Raw genomic sequence first — 24,293 nt, forward strand, 5'->3', positions numbered from 1 at the left:
TTGCCATGTGACATTTCTGATGGATGTGAAGAAAGAAAATATAAATGTTTAATTTCACATTTGGCCAGACTGATAAAAGGGGTGTGAAATTTGATTGTTTTGTTTTTATAACCGCAAGATTGAAGGTAGCAAGAAACTTATGAGGGGACAGAAATTTGACAATTATATTTGCTTAAATATGATTTCATATCTTTTAAAAATTTAACCCCCAGGCAGCATACCTTGTAGGAATCTCTGATCCCAACAGCCACGCCGGTCAGCAAGGATTAGTAGACCCAGCACAGTTTGCACGAGCTAATCAAGCGATCCAAATGGCTTGTCAGAACCTAGTGGATCCAGCTTGCATACAGTCACAGGTAATGTCAATTCTTATCTTATTGACGTTTTTATCTGTAAACTTGCTTTTGAAGCACCACAGATCATTGAGAGAAGTCTTGGGCTCATTTTATTTTTCTCAACTTAGGTCTTGTCTGCTGCCACTATCGTTGCAAAACATACTTCTGCCTTGTGCAACGCCTGCCGACTAGCTTCATCCAAGACTTCCAATCCTGTTGCTAAGAGACAGTTTGTTCAATCAGCCAAGGAGGTGGCGAATAGTACAGCCAACCTTGTGAAAGCAATCAAGGTATCACCCAAAAAATGTTTGCTGAAAGATGTTTGGTAACAAATTGTTTATGGTTTAGTTGGCTAGTCATGAATTGACCATGGAAAAGTCAGTCTTATTTCTTAGACAAAGTTACTGCTCAGTTAGAATGTGGTGGATTTATTAGAGTGCCATCTGCTCTCGGATTTTCAGAGTTTGATCCATTAGAGATCAATGTAATTGGTACATTTTAATGCTTAAAAAAAACATAATCCAATCTGTAAAATGAAGGTAATTCCTTATTTTCAATATGGGCGTAATTTATATGTTATTTTGGACAAACTGCCAAACCTGGAACAATTTAACCCTTTATTCATTTTGTGTTACCATAGGCACTGGATGGTACATTTACAGATGAGAACCGTGAGAACTGCCGCGCTGCAACTGTTCCTCTAATTGAAGCAGTGGAGAATCTGACAGCTTTTGCTTCCAACCCAGAGTTTGTCAGTGTTCCAGCTCAGATTAGTCCTGAGGTATATTATAGACAAAACTACTTCCATGTTGTAGAAAAAGTACTTTGACTCACATGAATATCAAGTGTCTTCATTTGTTATTTAAAAGAATGTGTAAATCTTCACGTCAATTCTGTAAACGCTGGCCAAAAAAAGCTAGTGATGACAGAAAAATCATACTTTGAGATCTCCTGAGAATCTACCTAATTGGTGCTGGCAACAGTAATAAATTCAGAGCTGATAGTGATGAAGAATGGAAGTGTGAATACCTTGTCTAGTTTTAGAGGTATTTATCTCTAATATACTATTGAAGTGTCTCAGTTTTAAGATGCTGAGCAGTCTTAACAAGGTAGACCCTGAAAGGTGGTTTCCCTGGTTGTGAAATCTGGATCATAGTGGCACGGTTTAAGGATACCAAGCCAATCATTGAGTATTGGGATGAAAATAACTTTCTGCACTTAAGTCGTAAATATTTGAAATTCCCTATTCCAGAGGATTATGGATCCTCCACAGTTGTATAGATTTCTGAGTGAGGTAGACAGGGTTTTGGTGTAGGCGAAAGTGGGTACTGCAGATGGTGGAGATCAGAGTCAAGATTAGAGTGGTGCTGGAAAAGCACAGCAGGTCAGGCAGCATCCGAGGAGCAGGTAAATAGATTTTTGAGGAAAAAATCCTTCATCAGAGAACTTTTGGTTTTTGTGTGTTAAGGGATCATGAGGTATGGAGAATGGTAAGAAAAGTAAAGTGGAGGTTGAAGATCCTGTTTGATTCCTCTGAATGGTGGAGTCAGCATCAAGTCTTCTACTCTTTTTTTTCCTTCTTTCTAATGAATGGTGTTGGACTCCAGTCTCTGGTTTTACACACTGAGATCAGACCACACTGAACTGAGAGAAGCAAACTACCCTCAACAGTCTTATACAATTGGTTTAAAGGCAAAGGCTAGCTCAGGTAGTTGCATGAGTTGTTCACACCTTTTGCATAAAATATTAAATGGCGCAGTCAAGCAGATAATCACTGAATAATTTCCAATAATGCATACATGCGCACATGCAATGCTGGAAGAAACTCACCAGTTCTGACAACATCTATACAGAGACACTAAGTTAATGGTTTGAGTCCAACAAGACACTTCAGATGCTGCCAGAAGTGGTGATATTTTCTGTGTCAGTTTCAGCTTTTTAGCTTTTCAGTAATTTCCAGTACTTGTCCATATGAGGGCACCAAATATCTAGCTCTTTCTACTTTTGACTATTTCAGCAAACGTCCATAAAATAATGTGAATAGTCCTTTACATTTCCTAACAATGTATGCATATCTTTGCATTTTTGTGGCAGGGACTTAAAGCTATGGAGCCCATTGTTGTGGCTGCAAAGACCATGCTGGATAGTTCAACAGGTCTCATTCAAACTGCTCGCTCCCTTGCTGTGAACCCAAAAGACCCACCAAAATGGTCTGTCTTGGCTGGACATTCTCGAACGGTCTCTGACTCTATCAAGAAACTTATAACTTCCATCAGGTACCTCCCTCCATTTAACAGTTGTTTTGAGGCTTTGTATTTAAAACTAAAGCTTGCTTGTGTAACAGTTTGTTTCCTTCTTTATTTAAAGTTGGCCCTAACAACTTCAGTTTTAAAAATTATCTGGTGCTGCATTAAGTATTTAGAATATTGATCTGAGATTTTGAATAAATTTAAATTTCCTCAGCCTTGCTCCTGTAGATTATTGTAAGATGCGGTAATACATTCCCAGTGTTTTTTTTAAATTATTTGGCTTGTTCCATCTATTGACAATCCATTCCAAATAAAGTATATACTCCAATGATATGTCCTCCTTTAAAGGAGCTGTATGTGCTCATGTTAGTTATTTTGTATTCACGGACTATAAAGGACAATGTGTCTTGCTAGGCCTTTTAGGATAAATCAAAGGATGGTGGAAAGTCTGTTTCTATAAAAAGCACGATCTTGTATTAGTTTTTCTGATGATTTTATTAACCAAACTCTTCCCAGTTTTACTTAGACTGCCGTGAGTTGCAGTAGTGGATGTCCATAATGTCATTTAATATAACTCCATAGCCACAAAACTTGCATGAAAAATAGGGCCATCAATATTAAAAACGATCCCAGATTTAAATTTCTCAGACCTGGCATGTCATCCTATGTCAAAAACATGTTAAAACACAACCAAGCACAGTGATCTGTTCTGTGCTTTGGGCTTTGTCTTTGTAATTTCTGATACAGTTGTACTCTCCAGCCTTGATGTTCACACTATTTTTGTAAATGCTTCTATTAAATTTTGTTAGGTGAAATATTTTTACATTTTGAATTTGAATCAAATTTAAATTTGAATCCTGAATATGACAATAGTGATGTGTTTAGATGAATTTTAATGAACAGCTGACTTGTCTCATTTGCAGCTATTTTTGCTGCAGCTGCCTTTAAATATATGTTCTTCCAATCTGACTTGCTTTATTGAAATGGACCTTGTTCCTAGCAAAGATGTCAAAATACAGCTTCCATCCTCCATAAACTCTAAATATAAACTCTGCCTCTCACGTACTAACTTGCACCAAACTCTAATCACTCATTTCCTGATGTTTGCTGACTTACACTGGCTCCTCTCACCCACCTCTCTCACGCATATCTCCCCCCTAAAACCTAGGGCGGCACGGTGGCTCAGTGATCAGCACTGCTGCCTCACAGCTCCAGGGTCCCTGGTTCGATTCCAGCCCCAGGCGACTGTGTGGAGTTTGCACATTCTCCCTGTGTCTGCATGGGTTTCCTCCCAAAGTCTAAATATGTGCAGGTCAGGTGAATTGGCCATGCTAAATTGTCCATAGTGTTAGGTGCATTAGTCAGAGGGAAATAGATCAGGGTGGGTTGCTCTTCAGAGGGTCGGTGTGGACTTGGTCCGAAGGGCCTGTTTCCACACTGTAGATAATCCAATCTAATCTAAAATTATCGGTAGCGTTTTCTTCAATAAGTGTTGACGATATTGAAATGATCTAGGATAAATAATGATTCAAAATTTATTACTCCAAAGCTTTGGGAGGTCTTTGTGTAATAATAAACATCAACATGATATTAATGCTGCATGTTTTATTTCTGGTTTCAGAGATAAAGCCCCTGGACAGAGAGAATGTGATGAAGCTATTGATGTTCTTAACCAATGCATCAAGGATGTTGACCAGGCATCTTTGGCAGCAATTAGTCAGCAGTTGGCACCACGGGAAGGCATCTCTCAAGAGGTGAGCAGCATCTGCTTTCCTCACTTGATGATCTTCTGCAACTTAGTTATGTTTCTGTGTCTCATTGTTTCAATATAAAGATGTGTGAAAACAGCAGAAATCGTTGTTTACTGCAAAATGTGTGGCAAAATTCAAAGGCATAATACAGCAATGTGTAATACCATTGATCCACGCAACACCCCCAAACACACATCTCTCCCCTCCCCCATACAGCCACATCGCCCCCCCAAGACACAATGTATCCTCTCTCACCCCCTCCGTATACGCACCCATCTTCCCCTACCCCCTCCAGCACGTGCACCCATCTTCCCAACCCCCCCCAGCACCCGTACCCATCTTCCCCCCCCCAGCGCACGCACCCATCTTCTCCCCCCCCCAGCGCACGCACCCATCTTCCCCCCCAGCGCATGAATCCATCTTGCCCCCCTCCAGCGCGCGCACCCATCTTCTCTTTCCCCCCCCATCGCAAGCACCCATCTCCCCACACCCCAGTGCATGCACCCATGCCCCCCGACGCGCGTGCACATACCCCCCCCCGCGTGTGCACACATCCCCACTCCCCCACAGAGGCATGTCTTCTCGTGCCCATGTGCGCACACATCTCCCCCCAACCCACCCCACACGCATGCACATCTCCACCCATACACACATGCGCACACTCCCCTCCCCCTCCATCTCACATGCACGCACATCTCCCCCTGCCACCAAATGCACGCACTTCTCTCTCTCTCTCTCTCTCTGTCACACTCACTCAGTCCACGCACATGCGTAGACTCACTCACTCCACGCACACACACACACACGCGCGCGCACGCAGTCTCTCTCACTCTCGGACACGCGCACACTCTCACACTCCCACCCCGCGCATGCATATCTACCCCCTCTCCCGCACGCGCACACGTCCCTACCCCGCGTGCACACCCCACACACGTAAAAACTGGCACTTGCCAGTTTTGTGGATACATGGATGAGATGCACTATTATGTTAGCCAACCTCTTAAACACTTATTGTGGCAGTATTTCCATGAGTTTAAGTTTGACCTGATCTGGTGACCAGGGTAAAGTGTAAATCTAAATCCGAAGGTAAGGAACTTAGCAGAAAATAAATGTGAAAATGAGCACGTGGTTTCTCAAACAGCAATTGCTACGAACAATGTCTTAGAGGTCTTCATTGCCTCACTAAGTTGAAGGTTCAAGTCCTAGACTGGACAGGAGTAGGGAGAGCAGATAGGCACTCCCAGTGGTGAAGGTGTCCCATAGAGTTAGAGAATGCAGAATTTCAAATGACAAGTTCAATCCAGGGTCCTGTTTGCCACCTTAGTTGCTTTTAGAAGATACTGTGCCACTAGTTTGTGGAAGAGCTGGTGAATTTTTCTTGATGCTTTGGTCAATCAATTTTCCTTAAGTGACATCAGTAAATTATATTTTTTAAAAATCTGGCCATTGTCACCTTGCTTTGTCGCTTCTGAAGTTGAACTTTTTATTCCAATTTTTCACTAGGCATTACATGACCAAATGGCTGGAGCAGTTCAAGAAATCAGCAATCTCATTGATCCTGTTGCAACTGCAGCTCGGGCTGAGGCTTCACAATTAGGACACAAGGTAAAAGGACAATAAATTCCTGGCATCTCCTCTGTAACAGAGAAAGTGTGGACTTTCTAAAACTATAAATAAAATGTAGAAAATTAAAGCTTATAGCTATTGAGTACAAAACCATGTGTAGTCAGCTGTGGGAGGGCAATACATTGAGACAGTTTACTCAAAATCGAAGAAATAGGCACTTCAATCCATTACTGGAGTCATTTATTAATTTTCAAAACATTATGACTCAACTTGCCAATTACCCATGAGACCCTCATCTCAGTCAGAGATTTTTGAACAGTACAAAGTAGAGCCCAGATGCTTTGATTTGAAAACATTTCAGAAAGTGAGCACCCCTCTTGTGTTCTTCCTGTGCTGAGCTCAAAGGAGAGAGAAGGGCAAAATTGAAAAGGTTGAAGACTGAAATTAAAGGAGAACACGTGAAATCCTTCAGTTGCTGCTAACTTTTGTATTAGTATTTTCTTTAATGTTTAGATTCCCGATGACTAATATGTGTGAGCCGGTTTTTACTTTCTTGGCTAAATACAGTTCCCCTAAACCTAACAGTTTTGGGTATTTACAAATTTGTCACCAGGATAAGCAAGTTATATTGAGCATTGCAAATGTAAGGAATTGACTCTGGGATGTGAGCTCCCGGAAACCAGATTAAGAACACTGCAAACTGAAATATATTTTAACACTTTAGAAATACCTTATCTTCATTATGAATTGAAAGCCAATGTATTGGCGAACATTATTCTCACAGTAACATTTCCATATGGTTCTGACTTCATTGGCCTCAAGTGATTTAAATGATTTTCTGTAGCAATATTACTATTGTCAAATAAGGCTTAAGTAAGGTGCTTGCAGTTCTCTTCATGTTCTTCGAATGTATACTGGTAATCTGAGATTTTTTAATAATTCCTCTATTCCATATTCAAAAATAATGCATTGTTTGCATTTGAATTCAAAGGTTTTAGAGAATAAGTTTAAAATGTTTTCCAGTGTTCGGTACTTGATTTTAGTATCCTACCTTAAACAGTTGAGTGCTTCTGCCAAAATGTACACTTCAGTAGTGAATTAGTATCTTTTCTGATTCATGGTTGGGTATGTCACAAACTTTACAGGTATCTCAAATGGTGAGTTACTTTGAGCCACTTACCATGGCCTCAATTGGTGCAGCATCAAAGGCTGTCAATCATCAGCAGCAGATGAATTTGTTGGACCAGACCAAGACGCTGGCAGAATCTGCACTTCAGATGTTATACACAGCTAAAGAAGCAGGCGGCAATCCAAAGGTAAACATATGTGCTCAGGAATTTAAGGCTTATGGCCATATTTGGGTTATGTTTGCAAATGCCTAATTGTTTGTTTTAAGCACATGCAGACCGTTACAGCCTAGACACAGAGGAGGGTAGTTATGCATCTCTATAGTTGTTGCTTCATAGAAATTTTTCAGCACATGAGGAGGCCATTCAGTGCATTGTTCCTGCATCAGTTGGCATGTAGCTGTCCAACCTAATCTCATTTTCCAGCTTTTTAGGATATAGTACTTCACGAACATATCCAAGTACTTCATAAATACTGGCACTTTCTTCCTCTGTTACCCTTTTAAATAGTGAGTTCGTTTATCTCTACCACTCTTAGCTGAAATAAACTTTACCTCAAAACTGTCCCTTACTTTACATCTCTCAACAGAAGGACTGATGACACACTAATGACAATATTAACCTCTGAAGTACAAGAAAATCTATTGGGCAGGATCCTTATAAATCTTTTCAGTAACCTCTCGTGTAATAATTTTTTACCTATACGGCAGTGACCAGAACTGCATGTGTTACATCAGCTATGGCCAAACTAAATTTATACAATTCCAGCACCACCTGCCAGATAGTTTCACAGCACAAAAACAGATCCTTTGGTCCATCTCATCCATGCCAACCATGTTTTCCAAACAACTGATTCCATGTATTCTCTGTCCTTACTGATAAAGACAAGAATTCCATATATCTCCAAAGATAGGTAGGAATGTAAGTTATGGTGGGGACATAAGTAGGCCACAAACAGATGCATGTATATTATATGAACACATATTGGGCAAATAAAATAAAATTTGGGAAAATGTAAAAATGTGTATATTCAGGAAGCATAAAATCTATTCAGAACGTAACACACTGCTTCCATCTAATATGACTGATAGATGATTAAAAGCCTTTTGTACACTTTAACAAAAAGTAGTTAAAGCTTACTGAATTGATGATCTTTATCTCAAGTGGGTTGTATTGAACATTTGTCAGCTACTAAAGAACTGCTTTTGATTTTGAGCACTGAACCTCAAGAAAGCTATATTAGTTTAGGTAAGGCAAAAAAATGCATTCTCCAGAATTATGCCAAAGGGGGCTCCGTTATGAATGCAAATTGCACACACTTGATTCATTCTTGTTTTGGGTTTTGCAGATGACTGGGCAATCTAATCTAACCTAAAATTTAAAAGGCATGGTTGAAAAGAAACTATTTTGTTTCTTAAAGGCAACAAGACAGGTAGATAAGGTGGTTAAGGTGGCATATGAGATAATTACCTTTGTTCGTTAAGTATAACGTTAAAAATCACACAACACCAGGTTATAGTCTAATAGGTTTAATTGGAAGCACTAGTTTTCGGAGCGACGCTCCTTCATCAGGTGGTTGTGTGGTCAACCATCTGATGAAGGAGCAGCGCTCTGAAAGCTAGTGCTTCCAACTAAATCAGTTGGACTATATCCTGGTGTTGTGTGATTTTTAACTTTGTACACCCCAGTCCAACACCAGCATCTCCAAATAATTTAAGTGTTGAATGCAAGAGCAAGATGGTTATAATGGAGCTGCATATAATAGGCCACAGCTGAAGTTCTGGCTGTCACACAATAGGAAGGATATGATTGTACTTGAGAAAGTGAAGAAGTAATATTGACTGAATAGCTGTGATTCAGCTGTGAAGGGAGACTGGATAGGCTGAGGTTTTTCTTTCACAGCATTAGAAGGCTGAGGAGAGGACCAGGTTAGAGGGATAAAAAAAAAACTTTTCGGATGGGGGAGGAGCATAGACAAGGTTGACAGGGAGAAACGTTCCCCTTTGTTGGATCTGTAACTCAGAAGCACAGTTTTAAAGTAAGGAGTAGGAAATTTGGAGGGGTTTGAAAAATGTTGTTTTTCACTGCCTAAAAGAATGGTAGAGGAAGGAACCCTCAAGACATTTAAGAACTATTTCGATGAGAACTTGAAACATAGAAAGTTGCCAACCAAGTGCTGAGAAATGGGATTAGGGTGGATAGATATTTGATGACTGACGTGGATATAATGACCCGAAGCTGTAAAACCTGTTATGACTTTTCTGTATTGGGAGGTCCAGAGGTCAGTCACAAGGAGCAAAATTAGATAGAGCATTTTAAAATCACAATGTTATAACTACCATAATGGGGTTTAGTTTGTGTATTTTGTGTGCTGAAGTGGCATCAAACATTTATCCCTTTTTTCCTCTAGCAAGCAGCTCAAACACAGGATGCTTTGGATGAGTCTGTGCAGATGATGAAGGAAGCTGTGGAGGACCTGTCAGGAACACTTAGCGATGCAGCCAGTGCTGCGGGTGTTGTGAGTGGAATGGTGGATGCCATCAACCAGGCCATAAACAAGGTGAGATCGTTATCGTGTTATAAAATCTTAACAACTGTGTTAAAAACTCATATGCGATGTTGTTTGGTTCATCCATAGCATGAAAACTGAAAACCTTTTAGTTGTTAATCATAGTTATCAGTCGTACTATTGGAAACGCATGTTTGTAACTCTGCAGTTTTCAATGTAATATGGATAGTGTTGAGCATTTCAGATTGTCCGTCAATAGCTGCTTTATTTGCATTGGTACCAACAGGAATTTGCATATTTTTGCTTTAAACCTAGATCGATGAAAGTGCTCCGGATGAGCCAGATGGTTCATTTGTTGACTACCAGACCACCATGGTGAAGACTGCCAAAGCTATTGCTGTAACCGTTCAAGAAATGGTGGGTGTCAATCATTTAGATTTGACTTCATTGTGCTTTGTTTGAACTTGTATTGCTGTTTCTCATTTTAAATTCTGTTCATAGGTTACTAAATCCACCACCAATCCAGATGAACTGGGGTCTTTGGCCAACCAACTTACCAATGACTATGGGCATCTGGCACAAGAAGCCAAACCTGCAGCTATAACTGCTGAAAATGAGGAGGTAACTCAGTGCTGTGCTGCCTGTCAAAATATGGAGTATCTTATTTCTGCATACAATTGTATATCATGGCATACAAGATTGAGTGTGATAATTGGGGAAATGTTTAAACTCATCCAGCAAGTTTGTTCAGTATTGTCAACAGTGCGATTTGTACACAACACAATCTCATTCCCTTCATCACCCTACACATCGACACACATACCTCTCCAATTTGCTGGCCAACCAACAGCGCCATTGTTTTTATCCAATTCATGGGATGAAAGTTTGACTGGCTGGACCAACATTTATTGTCCATCTCTAATTCACTTAAGAAGGTGGGCTAACTTTCTGAACTGTTACAATGGATTTTCTGTAAGTAGGAAGGAATGGCAGTATATTTCCAAATCACGATGGTGAGTGACTTAGGGAAATTTCCCTTGTTCCCACGTGCTGCTGTCCTTGTCCTTAGTAATGATTGTGGGTTTGAAAGGAACCTTAGTGAGTTTCCTGTAGGTAGTAAATACTGCTGCTACTGAGCATTAGGGAGGGAGTAGATATACCAATCAAGCAGGCTGTTTTGTCCTGGATGATGTCATACTTTTTTTGTTGGCGCTGTACCCATCCAGGCAAGTGTTGAGCATTCCATCACCCTCCTGACTTGTCTTGTGGCTGTTGGACAAGGAATCGGAAAGTGAGTTTCTCATTGCAGGAATCTCATCCTCTAACCTGCTCTCATCGCCACAGTATTTATATGGCTAGTCCAGTTAAGTTTCTTGTCAATGAAGCCCCAGCATGTTGGTAGTGGGCGATTCAGTGATTAGTAATACTATTAAATATCAAGGCCTGATGGTTAGAGTACGTTGTTGGAAATTGTCATTACTTATAAGACATAGGAGTGGAAGTAAGGCCATTCGGCCCATCGAGTCCACTCCGCCATTCAATCATGGCTGATGGGCATTTCAACTCCACTTACCAGCGTTCTCCCCGTAGCCCTTAATTCCTCGAGATAACAAGAATCTATCAATCTCGGCCTTGAAGACATTTAGTGTCCCGGCCTCCACTGCACTCTGTGGCAATGAATTCCACAGGCCCACCACTCTCTGGCTGAAGAAATGTCTCCGCATTTCTGTTCTGAATTGACTCCCTCTAATTCTAAGGCTGTGTCCACGGGTCCTAGTCTCCTCGCCTAACGGAAACAATTTCCTAGCGTCCACCCTTTCCAAGCCATGTATTATCTTGTACGTCTCTATTAAGTCTCCCCTCAATCTTCTAAACTCCAATGAGTACAATCCCAGGATCCTCAGCCGTTCCTCATATGTTAGACCTGCCATTCTAGGGATCATCCGTGTGAATCTCCGCTGGACACGTTCCAGTGCCAGTATGTCCTTCCTGAGGTGTGGGGACCAAAACTGGACACAGTACTCCAAATGGGGCCTAACCAGAGCGTTGTAAAGTCTCAATAGCACATCTCTGTTTTTATATTCTAACCCTCTTGAGATAAGTGACAACATTGCATTCGCTTTCTTAATCATGGACTCAACCTGCATGTTTACCTTTAGAGAATCCTCGACTAGCACTCCCAGATCCCTTTGTACTTTGGCTTTACTAATTTTCTCACCATTTAGAAAGTAGTCTATGCTTTTATTCTTTTTGCCAAAGTGCAAGACCTCGCACTTGCTCACGTTAAATTCTATCAGCCATTTCCTGGACCACTCTCCCAACCTGTCTAGATCCTTCTGTAGCCTCCCCACTTCCTCAGTACTACCTGCCTGTCCACCTAACCTCGTACCATCGGCAAACTTCGCTAGAATTCCCCCAGTCCCCTCATCCAAATCATTAATATATAATGCGAATAGCTGTGGCCCCAACACTGAACCCTGCAGGACACCGCTCGTCACCGGCTGCCATTCTGAAAAAGAACCTTTTATCCCAACTCTCTGCCTTCTGTTAAACAGCCAATCCTCAACCCATCCCAGCAGCTCACCTCGAACACCATGGGCCCTCACCTTGCTCAGCAGCCTCCCATGTGGCACCTTATCAAAGGTCTTTTGAAAGTCTAGATAGACCATATCCACTGGGTTTCCCTGGTCTAATCTACTTGTTACCTCTTCAAAAAATTCCAACAGGTTTGTCAGGCATGACCTCCCCTTACTAAAACCATGTTGATTTGTTCTAATCAGACTCTGCTCTTCCAAGAATTTAGAAACCTCATCCTTAATGATCGATTCTAGAATTTTACCAACAACCAAGGTTAAGCTGATTGGCCTGTAATTTTCCATCTTTTGTCTTGATCCTTTCTTGAACAAGGGGGTTACAACAGCCATCTTCCAATCATCCGGGACCTTTCCTGACTCCAGTGACTCTTGAAAGATCTCAACCAATGCCTCTGCTCTTTCCTTAGCCACCTCTCTCAGAACTCTAGGATGTATCCCATCGGGGCCAGGAGTTTTAACAATTTTAAGACTTTTTAACTTTTCTAGCACTATCTCTTTCGTAACGGCAACCATACTCAACTCAGCCCCGTGACTCCCTTTAATTTTTGGGATATTACTCATGTCTTCCACTGTGAAAACTAACGCAAAGTACATGTTAAGTTCTCCTGCTATTTCCTTATCTCCCATCACTAGGCTTCCTGCATCAGTTTGAAGTGGCCCAATGTCTACTTTTGCCTGTCGTTTGTTTCTTATGTACTGAAAGAAACTTTTACTATCATTTCTAATATTACTGGCTAGCCTACCTTCATATTTGATCTTCTCATTTCTTATTACACTCTTTGTTATCCTCTGTTTGTTTTTGTATCCTTCCCAATCTTCTGATTTCCCACTGTCCTTGGCCACTTTATAGGATCTCTCTTTTTCTTTAATACATTTCCTGACTTCCTTTGTCAGCCATGGTTGTCTAATCCCTCCCCGGATAATCTTTCTTTTCTTGGGGATGAACCTCTGTACAGTGTCCTCAATTATACCAACAAACTCCTGCCATTTTTGCTCTACTGTCTTCCCGGTTAGCCTCTGCTTCCAGTCTATTTTTGTCAGTTCCTCTCTCATGCCCTCAGAATTACCTTTATTTAACTGTAACACCATTACATCCGATTTTGCCTTCTCTCTTTCAAACTCCAGACTGAACTCTACCATATTATGATCGCTACTTCCTAAGGGTTCCCTTACTTTAAGATCTTTTCTAGAGTCTGGTTCATTGCAAAGCACTAGGTCCAGAATAGCCTGCTCCCTTGTGGGCTCCATGACAAGCTGTTCCAAAAAGCCATCCTGTAAGCATTCCATGAATTCCCTTTCTTTGGATCCACTAGCAACATTATTTACCCAGTCCACCTGCATATTGAAGTCTCCCATGATCAATGTGACTTTGCCTTTCTGACATGCCTTCTCTATTTCCCGGTACATGTTGCGTCCCTGGTCCTGACTGCTGTTAGGTGGTCTATACACAACTCCAATTATGGTTTTTTTGCCCTTGTGGTTCCTCAATTCCACCCACACAGACTCCACATCATCCGATGCTATGTCATTCAATACCATTGATTTAATTTTGTTCTTAACTAACAAGGCAACCCCACCCCCTCTGCCCACCTCTCTGTCTTTTCGATAAGTTGAAAAACCATGGAGGTTTAACTGCCAGTCCTGACCCCCCTGTAATGTAACCAAGTCTCTGTGATGCCTACCACATCATAATCATTCACTATTATCTGTGCCATTAGTTCATCAGCTTTGTTATGAATGCTACGAGCATTCAGGTAAAGTGCCTTAATGCTAACTTCCTTATCATTAGAGATGTTGGAAGTCATATGATGTCCTAAGTTATCCTTGGTTTTTTCTGCATTCTCAGTCTGCCTCAATTTTAAATCCGCCTGGACACATGCTATCCTGCTGCTTATCTTTCCATTTAACGCCATACTCCCTGTCGCTTTCACTTCCCCTTCCCCCCCAACTCAGAAGTTTAAAGTCCTACTGACCACCCTATTTATCCTCTTCGCTAGAACATTGGTACCTGATCGGTTCAGGTGGAGACCGTCCCAACGGTACAGATCCCTCCCTGTTCCAAAACTGATGCCAATGCCCCATGAAGTGGAATCCCTCTTTCCCACACCAATCCCTTAGCCACGTGTTTACTTGCCTAATTTTCTTGTCCCTATGCCAATTGGCACGTGGCTCGGGCAGTAATCCGGAGATTATGACCCTTGAGGACCTGTGCTTCAATTTCCTGCCTAGTGCTTTGTAATCCCCAAACAGGTCCTCCACCCTAGTCTTGCCTATGTTGTTAGTACCAACGTGGACCACAACAACTGGATCCTCCCCCTCCCGCTCCAATATCCTTTCAAGCCGGTCGGAGATGTCCTGCACACTGGCACCGGGCAGGCAACACATTATGCAAGACTCCCGATCTGGCTTGCAAAGGATACTATCTGTCCCCCTAATTATAGAATCCCCTATAACAACTACTTGTCTATTAACTCCCCCCTCTTGAATGGCCTTCTGCACCATGGTGCCTTGGTCAGTTGGCGCATCCTGTCCAGAGCCCTTTTCCTCATCCGAACAGGGAGCAAGAATCTCGTACCTGTTGGACAAGGTCAAGGGCTGAGGCTCCTCCACTCCTGAACTCAGGTTCCCCCTACCTGCCTCACTTACAGTCACACTCTGTTGTGCCTGATCACTAGCTGAATGTGAATTACTTAATCTCCCAGGTGTGACTGCCTCCTGAAACAAAGCGTCCAGGTAACGCTCCCCCTCCCGGATGTGCCGCAGTGTTTGAAGCTCAGATTCCAGATCATCAACTCTGATCTGGAGTTCTTCCAGCAACCAACACTTGCTGCAGATGTGGTCACTGCCGTTCACAATGGGATCAGCCAGCTCCCACATCATACAGCTACAGCACATCACCTGCCCAGCCATCTCTGCTTAGTTAGTTAATTACTTAGTTACTTTGTACAAGTTTGAGTTAGAATACTTTCTGATACCTCTCTGCTATAGTTTTTCCCTAAAAAACGAATAATATATATACACACACAAAAAAAAGTAAATTTTTTAACTAGTCACTAGGAAAGATATAAAAAATCCTTACCTTTTAAAAAAAACCCAGAGTAGTTAAGAAGGTTAGAAGAGGAGGGTGGGTGGGAGATACTACAGGTGTAGAATCTCGGGTTTAGCTGCCTTCCTGAGTTGTATACTCACTGCTTTCCTTCCCGGCTGCCCCTCTGCTCGCCGTCACTTCCTCTGCTGCTCCCGCTCTTTCTGTGAAGAGAGAGAGAAAAAAAAACACCGCTGCCCGCTACAGGTAAGTAATTTTAAAACAAACTGTCTTACCTTAGCTGTAGTCTCCCGGGTTCACTTTTATTCAGCTGCTGCTCCCACTCAAAAAAAAAGTGGCAAGACTTGCCACTTTTCAGCCATAAGACCATAAAACATGGGAGCAGGAGTAGGTCATTTGGTCCTTCAGGCCTGCTGTATTATTCAATAGGATCATAACTGATCCATCATGCCTCAAGTACACTTTCCTGCCCTTCCCTGTAACCCCTCATTCCCTGTCTCATGGAGAATCTGTCTCCTCCTTAAATATCGAAGAACTCTGTCCCAGCTCTCTGGTGCAAGGAGTTCCAATGATGTTCAGCCCTCTGACAGAAGAAATTCCTTCTTATCTCAGTCATTAATTGGCCTCCCTTTATTCTGAGTCTATGCCCTCTGGTCCTAGACTTTCCTATGAGGGGAAATATCTTCTCAGCATTTACCCTGACAAGCCCCTTCAAGGAGATCACCTCTCATTCTTCTAAACTCCAACGTGTAGAGTCCCAACCTGTTTGGCTTTTGTTCGTAAGACAGTTCCTCTGTACCAATGACCAAACTAGTTAACCTTCTCTGAATGTCGTCGCCACCACCACCCCTCCCCTCCCAACTCAACGAAATGGTATATTTCCTTAAGAGGACCAAAACTGTTCTCAGTAGTCCAGATGTGGTCTCATAGTTTGCCAGGTCTTGTTGGATTTAAACATGGTCTACTTCAGTATTTGATGAATCATGAATAGTGCTGAACAATGTGCAATTATCAGCAAAACATTCCACTTCTAATCTTATGATGGAGGGAAGGTTCACTGAAGCAGTTGAAGATGATTGGGCCAGAGGAATGCTTGCAAATGTGTCCTGGAGCTGACTTATTCCCAACACTTTTAGCTCTTTTCTTCAGTACCAGCTGGAGTTCTTTAACACTACATACTGTCAAATACAACCTCCATGTCAAGTGCTGTCACTCTCCTCTCTCCTCCCCTCACCTCTGGAATTCAGCTCTTTGTTCATGTTTGAATCCAGGCTGTAATGAGGTCAGGAGCTGAGTGGCCCTAGTCCAACCCAAACTGGGTGTGACTGAGCAGGTTATTGTTGAGGACATGCTGCTTGATGTCTTGTTCCATCACTTCACTGATGATTGAGAGTAAACTGATGGGGAATTAATTAGCCAGGTTGGATTGACACTGTTTTTTGTGGAAAATTTTCCTTATGGTTCGGTAAATGTCAGTGTTGTAGCTGTACTGAAACAGCTTGGTTACAGGCACAGCAAATTCTGGAGCACAAATTTTCAGTACTATTGGCTAAATGTTGTCAGGGCCCATGGCTTTGGCAATATCCAGTGCTTCCAACTGTTTCTTGACATCACATTGAGTGAATTATATTGGCTGAAAACTGGTATCTATGATGCTGGGGACCTCTGGAGGAGACCAAGATGGATCATCCAGTTGGCACTTCTGACTGAAAATCATTGCAAATGCTTCAGCCTTCACTGATGTGCTGGACTTCCTTATTATTGAGGATCAGGATGTTTGTGGGGCAACCTCCTTTGGTAAGTTAATTGTCCACCACCACTGGATGTGTCAAGATTGCAGAGTGCAATCGCATGGGAGAGGCAAAAGACGATAATTAGAGTTATAGAGTCCTACAGCAGGGAGACAGGCCCTTTGGCTCAAACTGGTCCATCATCAATTTAGGATACAGAGTTCCAAGAAATGTCTTGACAACATCTCAAAGACAATCAACTAGTTCTAGCAGACTACATCCCCTTACTACTATAAAAGTCTACTTGCTTTCAAAATGTAGTTTTGTTAACCAGGCTGTAGACCCTTTTGGATGTTTTGATCAGATTCTCACTCACTGAACAAATCAGCTGCTTGGTTAACTGGGCTAACAACTCTCTTTTCTGTTTTCTGGTTCCCGTAAGTTCAAAATAATAATTTTTATATTCAACATGCTTGAATTTCATCAAGTACAATCTTTTTTTTCGAAAGGCTGATGTACTGCTTCATTGGTGTTTAACAACTTCACTGCAGTGGCACCTATCAATTAGTTCTTAGCTCTTTACCAGTAATGTAATGCTGTACATCTTTCAGATTTAAGATGCAAATACCCTGTGTTGTTAACATTTTTTGTATCTTTTTATGAGCATAGTTTGTTCTTTGAATAATGTGCATGATATAGCTTGGAGAGTAACTTTTATATAGCCCCATTCACCAGGTACAGGGGATCCCTGATTTATGAATGCACACCTTACCTATGTGATCCCATGCAGGGTTAAAATTTTAATGAACTGATATATGAACGTCTCTAGTACTTCTAACTGTTTTATATTGCCTTGCATTGTGTTCCAACTTGCATACATTCAATTTGTGAATAAACTCCAAAATGGAACCTGTTTGTATTGGTGCGAATGCCGAGAGACCTATTTATTTCGTATCCTCCTAGAAAATGATTGCATTTTGAGATATGACTTGAAATTCATACTTTGAAAAAGTTTATGGTGCAGTTGTCACATTGTCTCCTTCCAGATAATGTGTTAGCTGAGAAGAACAGGACCCTGTGCCATACTGTCAACTTTGAGATGGTTTGGCCACTTTGATAATATTGGACTGGATTGAAAGTTGGCAAAGCAATGGATGCTTGTTCAAAAGTGGGGAATGGGGTTTTCTGATATGTGCATGGGATACTGGAAGTAAGTGCACTAAGTCTTGTCTGTGAATTTTCAACCAAGTTGCTCTGTTGCCTTAGAGTTCCGACACTTTTCATCATGTTGGGTAAGGAGATGTGATGATGACCCACATTTAAAGTGCTGTGCCAAACATAAAATTTGACAGATTCTGCAGTTGGGAGCAGGACACAGTTTGAAAATTTATTTTCTCACAGTTTGTGTAGATTAAAGTTGTTGCATTCTGATTAATGAGAAAGATCCATCAATTTAGTTGTGCACTACACCCTTACAATCTTTTCTTGAACCCATTTCTAGATTGGAAACCATATCAAGAATCGTGTTCAGGAACTGGGTCACAATTGTGCTTCTTTGGTTCTCAAAGCTGGTTCTCTCCAGTGCAGTCCCAGTGATGCCTTTACTAAGAAAGAACTCATTGAATGTGCTCGCAAAGTCTCTGAGAAGGTAATGATTTTTCAGAAACAACATTTAGATATTGAACTCCTTATGCATTCAAGTATCGTAATTTAGTAGGGTATTTTTGACCAACGTAATCGTTAAATCTTTGACTAGCTTGCATGTTCGTTCAGATCAAAGTGCATCTAGTGAATTAAAATATTCATAGTTCCTCCCTTAAATTTAAACCCAACCTCCATTGTCTTCAAAGGTTGACTAGGTTGGCAATAGGCAAGATGACATTCAGTTGATTTTGATTCCAAGACTACATTATTGCATGTAGCTCAGTGTGGTGAAATGCTTTGAAGAATTGTAATTTTTTTTTACAATTTAACCTACTTTAACCCTGCTGATGTTGAACCGCTCAAAGTCAAAAATTATGGTGCTGGAAACGTATACCCAATCAGGTAGCATCCGAAGAGCATTCCTGATGAAGAGCTTATGCTTGAAACAGCATCTGTCCTGCTCCTTGATGCTGCCTGACTGGCTATGCTTTCCCAGCACAACACCTTTTGACTCTGATCTCTAGCATCTGCAGTCCTCATTTTCTCCTCCTATGCTGCACCACTGTTTGGTGCCCTGAATTTTAAAATTATTTTTCAAAGACTCAAAGAAATTTGTTCCATGTCAAATTACACTTTCGTATGAATAGTGTCATACATTGCTCATGATTTGGCTGTTATTTGGATTTTCTGTTTTAAAAGAAACCATCAGTCATTTTAACTACCTTTTATATCTGCATGTGATTACATTTGTCAAAAATGGGTTGTTCTTCAAAGATAACAGAATGCAACTTTAGATCAGAAGATATATTTTATAATTGTTTTGGATCCAACTTTCTTGAGGATTCTTAGTTGAGGGATTTAATTGCATTGGAGGCAGTTCAGAGGAGGCTCCTAGACTGATTCCACAGACGAGGAGCTTGCCTCCTTAGAGATGAGCAGTTTGGACTTGTACTCTGAGTTTAGAAGAAAAAAAGAAAATTTAATTGAGGTAAAGGGGATTGACAAAGTAGACATGGAGAGGATGTTTCTTCGTGGGGCAATTTATAACGAGAGGTCAGAGTTTTGGAATAAGGGGTAGCAGATTTAAAACTTAGAAGGAGAAATTTCTCTCTCAAGAGGTCATGGATCTGTGGAATTTACTATATCAGAGTAAGGTGGATGCCAGGATATTGAGTACATTTGAGGAGGAGATAGGCAGACAGATGATTAATTAGTAAAGGGTTGAAGAATTATGGGGATCAGGCAGGAAAGTGGATTTGAGGCTGAGATGAGATCAGCCATGATTATATCAAGAAGCAGAGTAGGCTCGAGAGGCTGAATTGTCTACTCCTGCACCATGTTCTCATGTTCAAATCTTTTCTGAGGGCGATTAACTAAGCATCCTAAACTGCAACCTTGACTTGCATTGGAACTCGCTCCTACGGTCATTTGAACTGTAAAAAGGCTGTCATTGAATCTTTTGCTAACACAGAAAATCCAGTGGCTGAGGCAGGAAAGTGATACTGTCATATCTGAATTAAAAGTCTGTCTTTCACACATTTGGATTCTGATCCAGGAACTGTAATTTCTACCTTGCAGATTTCTCATGTGTTAGCATCCTTGCAGGCCGGCAACCGTGGAACTCAGGCTTGCATCACTGCTGCCAGTACTGTGTCTGGTATCATAGCTGATTTGGATACAACAATTATGTTTGCTACAGCAGGTACACTAAACAGAGAAAATGAAGAGACCTTTGCTGACCACAGGTAAACTCATCAATAATAGTTTTGCACCCCATCTTATATATTCATTGTAGTGTATTCCAAGGGTTAGAACAATTTACTAATATTTTATTATTGCTCAGTGAGAGAGCTATTTCTCCAGAAATCCTTGCAGATGAGGTAGTAGTTTACTTAGATTTTCAATTTTGTGGAATATCTTTATTCAACTCTCAAATCAGAGTCTAGATTTCCTGTCATTTAGTTCTCAACTCCAATATTTTGTCCGTCTATCTTCAGCTTTCTGTCCTGTTCCAGTGAAACGCAATGACATCTTTTAATGAGACACAATGAACTCAATATTGAGTCCTGAAATCTGCAACAATTTCTGATCATAACCTCTCCCTCCAATTTTACAGATAAATTGTTGGTTATTTCTACTCTTCCCAGTCCCCACTCCCAACTCCCTTTTCTCTGTCTCTGTATTTGCTCTAGTCCCTGTGATAAACATCTATAATTTATTTTCCACTTCTGAACAGAAACATTAACTGTTTCTCTCACCACAGGTGATGGTTGCCCTGAGTGTTTCCAGGATTATTGGCTCTTATTTATTGAAAACCCATTCATTGTATACCGTCTTCCTAATACAACTTCCAATCGCAATGGGTTGGGGCGTCTGAGTAGTTGAGGCAGGGTAGTAGTGGTTGGGTTGCTTGGCAAAGAAATGCTGATCCAGTTATAGGCCCAGTAATCATGGATTTGAACATGTTCTCTCCCTCTGGATCTTAGAATAACAGACAAATCAAAGAAGGGAACTCAGCATTTCCACTGGAGCTGTTACAGTGTGTATAACTTACAAAACTCAGTGCACTCTAAATTATCATACAGGCTCCATTTTATCAACCCCTGAGTAGAATTTGGGATGGTGACCAAAAATGTCTTTTCTGTTGTAATTCTGTCAAGTTCTACAATGATGTCTGAGATTTTGTATGCAACACCTAACCACTGGATCTAAGGAATTATTGTCTCATTGAATCAGTCAGTTTTGACACTTCAGCTCAGAATAATTTTCCTTTCATTGAGACTATCTTGTACTATTATAACAATACTTAGATATAGGTATAAGCTGATTCTTGTTTTTACTGTATCTTCAGTCATTTGTGAAAGAATATTTATGTCACTTTTGGCTCAGTGTGTAGCAGTTTTGAATCTTGAAGGTTGAAAGCTCAAGTTCCTTGAGTAGGCTGAGGGATGACCCTACAGATGTTTATAAAATTATGAGCAGCATTGATAGGGTGAATAGCCAAGGTCTTTTTTTTTACCCCAGGAGAAAGTGAGGACTGGGGATGCTGGGGAATCAGAGTTGAAAAGTGTGGTGCTGGAAAAGCACAGGTCAGGCAGCACCTGAGAAGCAGGAGAGTCGACATTTCGAGCATCCATTCGTGATGAGTTTATGCTCAAAACATCAACTTTTTGATGCTGCCTGACCAGCTGTGATTTTCCAGCACCACACTTTGACTTTTTCCCCAGGATGGGGCATCCAAAACTAGAGGACACGAGTCTAACGTGAGAGGGGAATGATTTTAAGAAGGACTTGGAGGTTAAAATTTTCAGAGGGTGGTGTGTGTGTGGAATAAGCTGTCAGACAAAGTGATGGAGGTGGTACAAATACAACATTTAAAAGGCATCTGGATTGTGAATAGGGGCCAAATGCTGTCAAATGGAACTAGATAAGACTCAGATGTCAGGGCTGACAGGTTGGATCCATAAGGGTCTGTTTCTGTGCTGTACGTATGACTCTTTGGTTAAGCCATAAATATGACCTGTATGAGAGGCAGTGGAGCTGCTTGAAAAAGAATAGGCAGGTTTACTGAGCCACCCTGCTAGCTCTGTCAAAAACACACAAGATTGACGATTCATTGTTACTGTTTGTGGGATCTTGCAGCAAATTGACTGCCACATCTGCTTACAAAACAACAGTGACTAGACTTCAAAAGTAATCATTGGCCATAAAATATAATGGATATGCTGAGTTCAATTAAATATGCAACATAAATTCAGGTAGCCCCTTTCTTGTAACATTTGTAAAAATATTTTTTTAAATTATCAACAGTAACATCTAGAACTTTGTCCTTCAACTAATTGTTTGCTTATCAAACAAAACAATGGCCTGATCCTCTAATCTGAAGTCTAACTCCTCAGATAGGTCTTTTGATGTGTTTTGGAGAATATGTTTGTTCGTGTAATTACATGGTTACGGATTTCATTTCAAACTACAACATCCATAAATTTGTTGCTAAGTATTTAAGAGGCTGGAACATTTCTCATCTTTACCTTGAATCAATTGCAATTATTTTAGGGAGAATATTCTAAAAACTGCTAAAGCTCTGGTGGAAGACACGAAGTTGCTTGTATCTGGAGCTGCTGCAAGTCAAGAGAAGTTAGCACATGCTGCACAGTCCTCCGTTGTCACAATTACCCGACTGGCAGAGGTGGTGAAATTAGGAGCTGCGAGCTTGGGTTCAGATGATCCTGAAACACAGGTTAAAAGCTTTCAGTATATTTTGTCATTTCTATAGCTTGATCTGTTGAACTTGACCTACAATCAGTAATTTACATTTTTTCTGAAAGTTTTTTTTATCGATTTATGAGACTTGTCACTAGCAAGGTCAGCATTCATGGCTCATCCCTAATTACCCTCTGGTGAGGGTTCTTCCATAATGATGGGGTGTAGAATGTTCCACCATTTTGACGATTTAGTGTCATTTCTACAAGCTGAGCTGAAATCATCCTAGTTAATTATTAACTGAGGCAATGTTTTAACCATCCCCACCTCCATTTTAAGGCACATCTAACTGATGCAACTAATAATATACAATATATGTTTATTTGATGTTTTGTATTAGTCTAGTCTCCTGTTTTGAATCTATTTTAGAGGGGTTTGATTGCATTTGCTTCAGAATAATTCTGATTACGTTGGCTTGTTGAAGATTGTTTCCATATATATATATATATATATATATATATATCCGTTAATACAATTGCTTTAAAACAGAAGCCACATTAATTGTCCACTTTCCATTCCATTCGTATGTTAAGGGTCTGCTTATACTTAAATTTGAAATAAGTCAAACATTGCAGCATTTCTAAATATATGAATTGCATACTGTAGGATTTTCATACATTGTTTTATAATCCTGTTTTATATGGCAGTCCAATGAATCTTGTAAATGTTTTGGGAACTGATTTTTTTTTAAATTAAATTTGAGCTGTCTGCTGTGTCAAAAGGTTATTTTATTTGCAATTAAGCAACCGTATGTTTGTTTCTCTCAGGTTGTGCTGATTAATGCAGTGAAAGATGTAGCAAAGGCCCTGGCAGATCTTATTAGTGCGACAAAAGGAGCATCAGGGAAAGCTTCAGATGATCCATCCATGTATAATCTCAAGAATGCTGCCAAGGTACTTACAGAATAAATAGCAAGGGTCTGTTTATTCAAAGTCTAACAGCAACCTTGGACCCAGCACATTTCTGATAGTAACAGCTGTCAGCACTGGGTACTATACACAATTATTACACAGTTATTCCTCAAATGTGAGCCTATATATGAACAGGATGAGTTTGGTCATTTGGGAGAAAGTGAGCATTGCAGATGCTGGAGATCAGAGACACAGAGTGTGGTGCTGGTAAAGCTCAGCCAGTCAGGCAGCCTGACCAACTGTGCTTTTCCAGCACCACACTCTTTGACCTTAAGTTTGATCAATTGGTAAGTTCTGTGCTATCCTCCCCCTGTGAATTGTACATATTGGTAATTCTTCCTCCTGTCTAGCCAATTACCCCTGGTTAGAGTTCCTCCACTGACTGATCCAGTGAGTAGCATCAGTTATTAAAGCAAACTTTGCAGGTGTACAGCATGTTTAGCCCTGAAAACTATACCACAGTTCTTTGAATGATAGTGGATATAAGTGATGTGGTTGCAGTATGTACCCGTAGATGTTGGTAAGTTTTGAGAAGGCGGGTACAGGCACCGAGAGAGAAAGCAGTGTG

General features: G+C 40.9%; 1 protein-coding gene across 5 annotated transcripts in view; it reads left to right on the forward strand.

Moving 5' to 3' along the window:
• The window catches only part of tln1 (talin 1), a 268,749-nt gene that overhangs the window by 224,156 nt on the left and 20,300 nt on the right, over positions 1 to 24,293 (forward strand). For all 5 annotated transcript variants that reach the window (XM_060820768.1, XM_060820686.1, XM_060820997.1 and 2 more), the window contains 14 exons: positions 213 to 356; positions 464 to 625; positions 976 to 1,116; positions 2,430 to 2,611; positions 4,206 to 4,338; positions 5,839 to 5,940; positions 7,047 to 7,217; positions 9,439 to 9,588; positions 9,853 to 9,954; positions 10,039 to 10,158; positions 18,409 to 18,555; positions 20,130 to 20,296; positions 22,608 to 22,791; positions 23,582 to 23,707. In XM_060820768.1, the coding sequence (XP_060676751.1) occupies positions 213 to 356; positions 464 to 625; positions 976 to 1,116; positions 2,430 to 2,611; positions 4,206 to 4,338; positions 5,839 to 5,940; positions 7,047 to 7,217; positions 9,439 to 9,588; positions 9,853 to 9,954; positions 10,039 to 10,158; positions 18,409 to 18,555; positions 20,130 to 20,296; positions 22,608 to 22,791; positions 23,582 to 23,707 (2,031 nt within the window). The remainder of the gene's footprint in view (positions 1 to 212; positions 357 to 463; positions 626 to 975; positions 1,117 to 2,429; positions 2,612 to 4,205; positions 4,339 to 5,838; positions 5,941 to 7,046; positions 7,218 to 9,438; positions 9,589 to 9,852; positions 9,955 to 10,038; positions 10,159 to 18,408; positions 18,556 to 20,129; positions 20,297 to 22,607; positions 22,792 to 23,581; positions 23,708 to 24,293) is intronic.

The sequence above is a fragment of the Hemiscyllium ocellatum genome, chromosome 1 (genome assembly GCF_020745735.1).
Source record: "Hemiscyllium ocellatum isolate sHemOce1 chromosome 1, sHemOce1.pat.X.cur, whole genome shotgun sequence".
In the NCBI taxonomy this organism is placed as follows: domain Eukaryota; kingdom Metazoa; phylum Chordata; class Chondrichthyes; order Orectolobiformes; family Hemiscylliidae; genus Hemiscyllium; species Hemiscyllium ocellatum.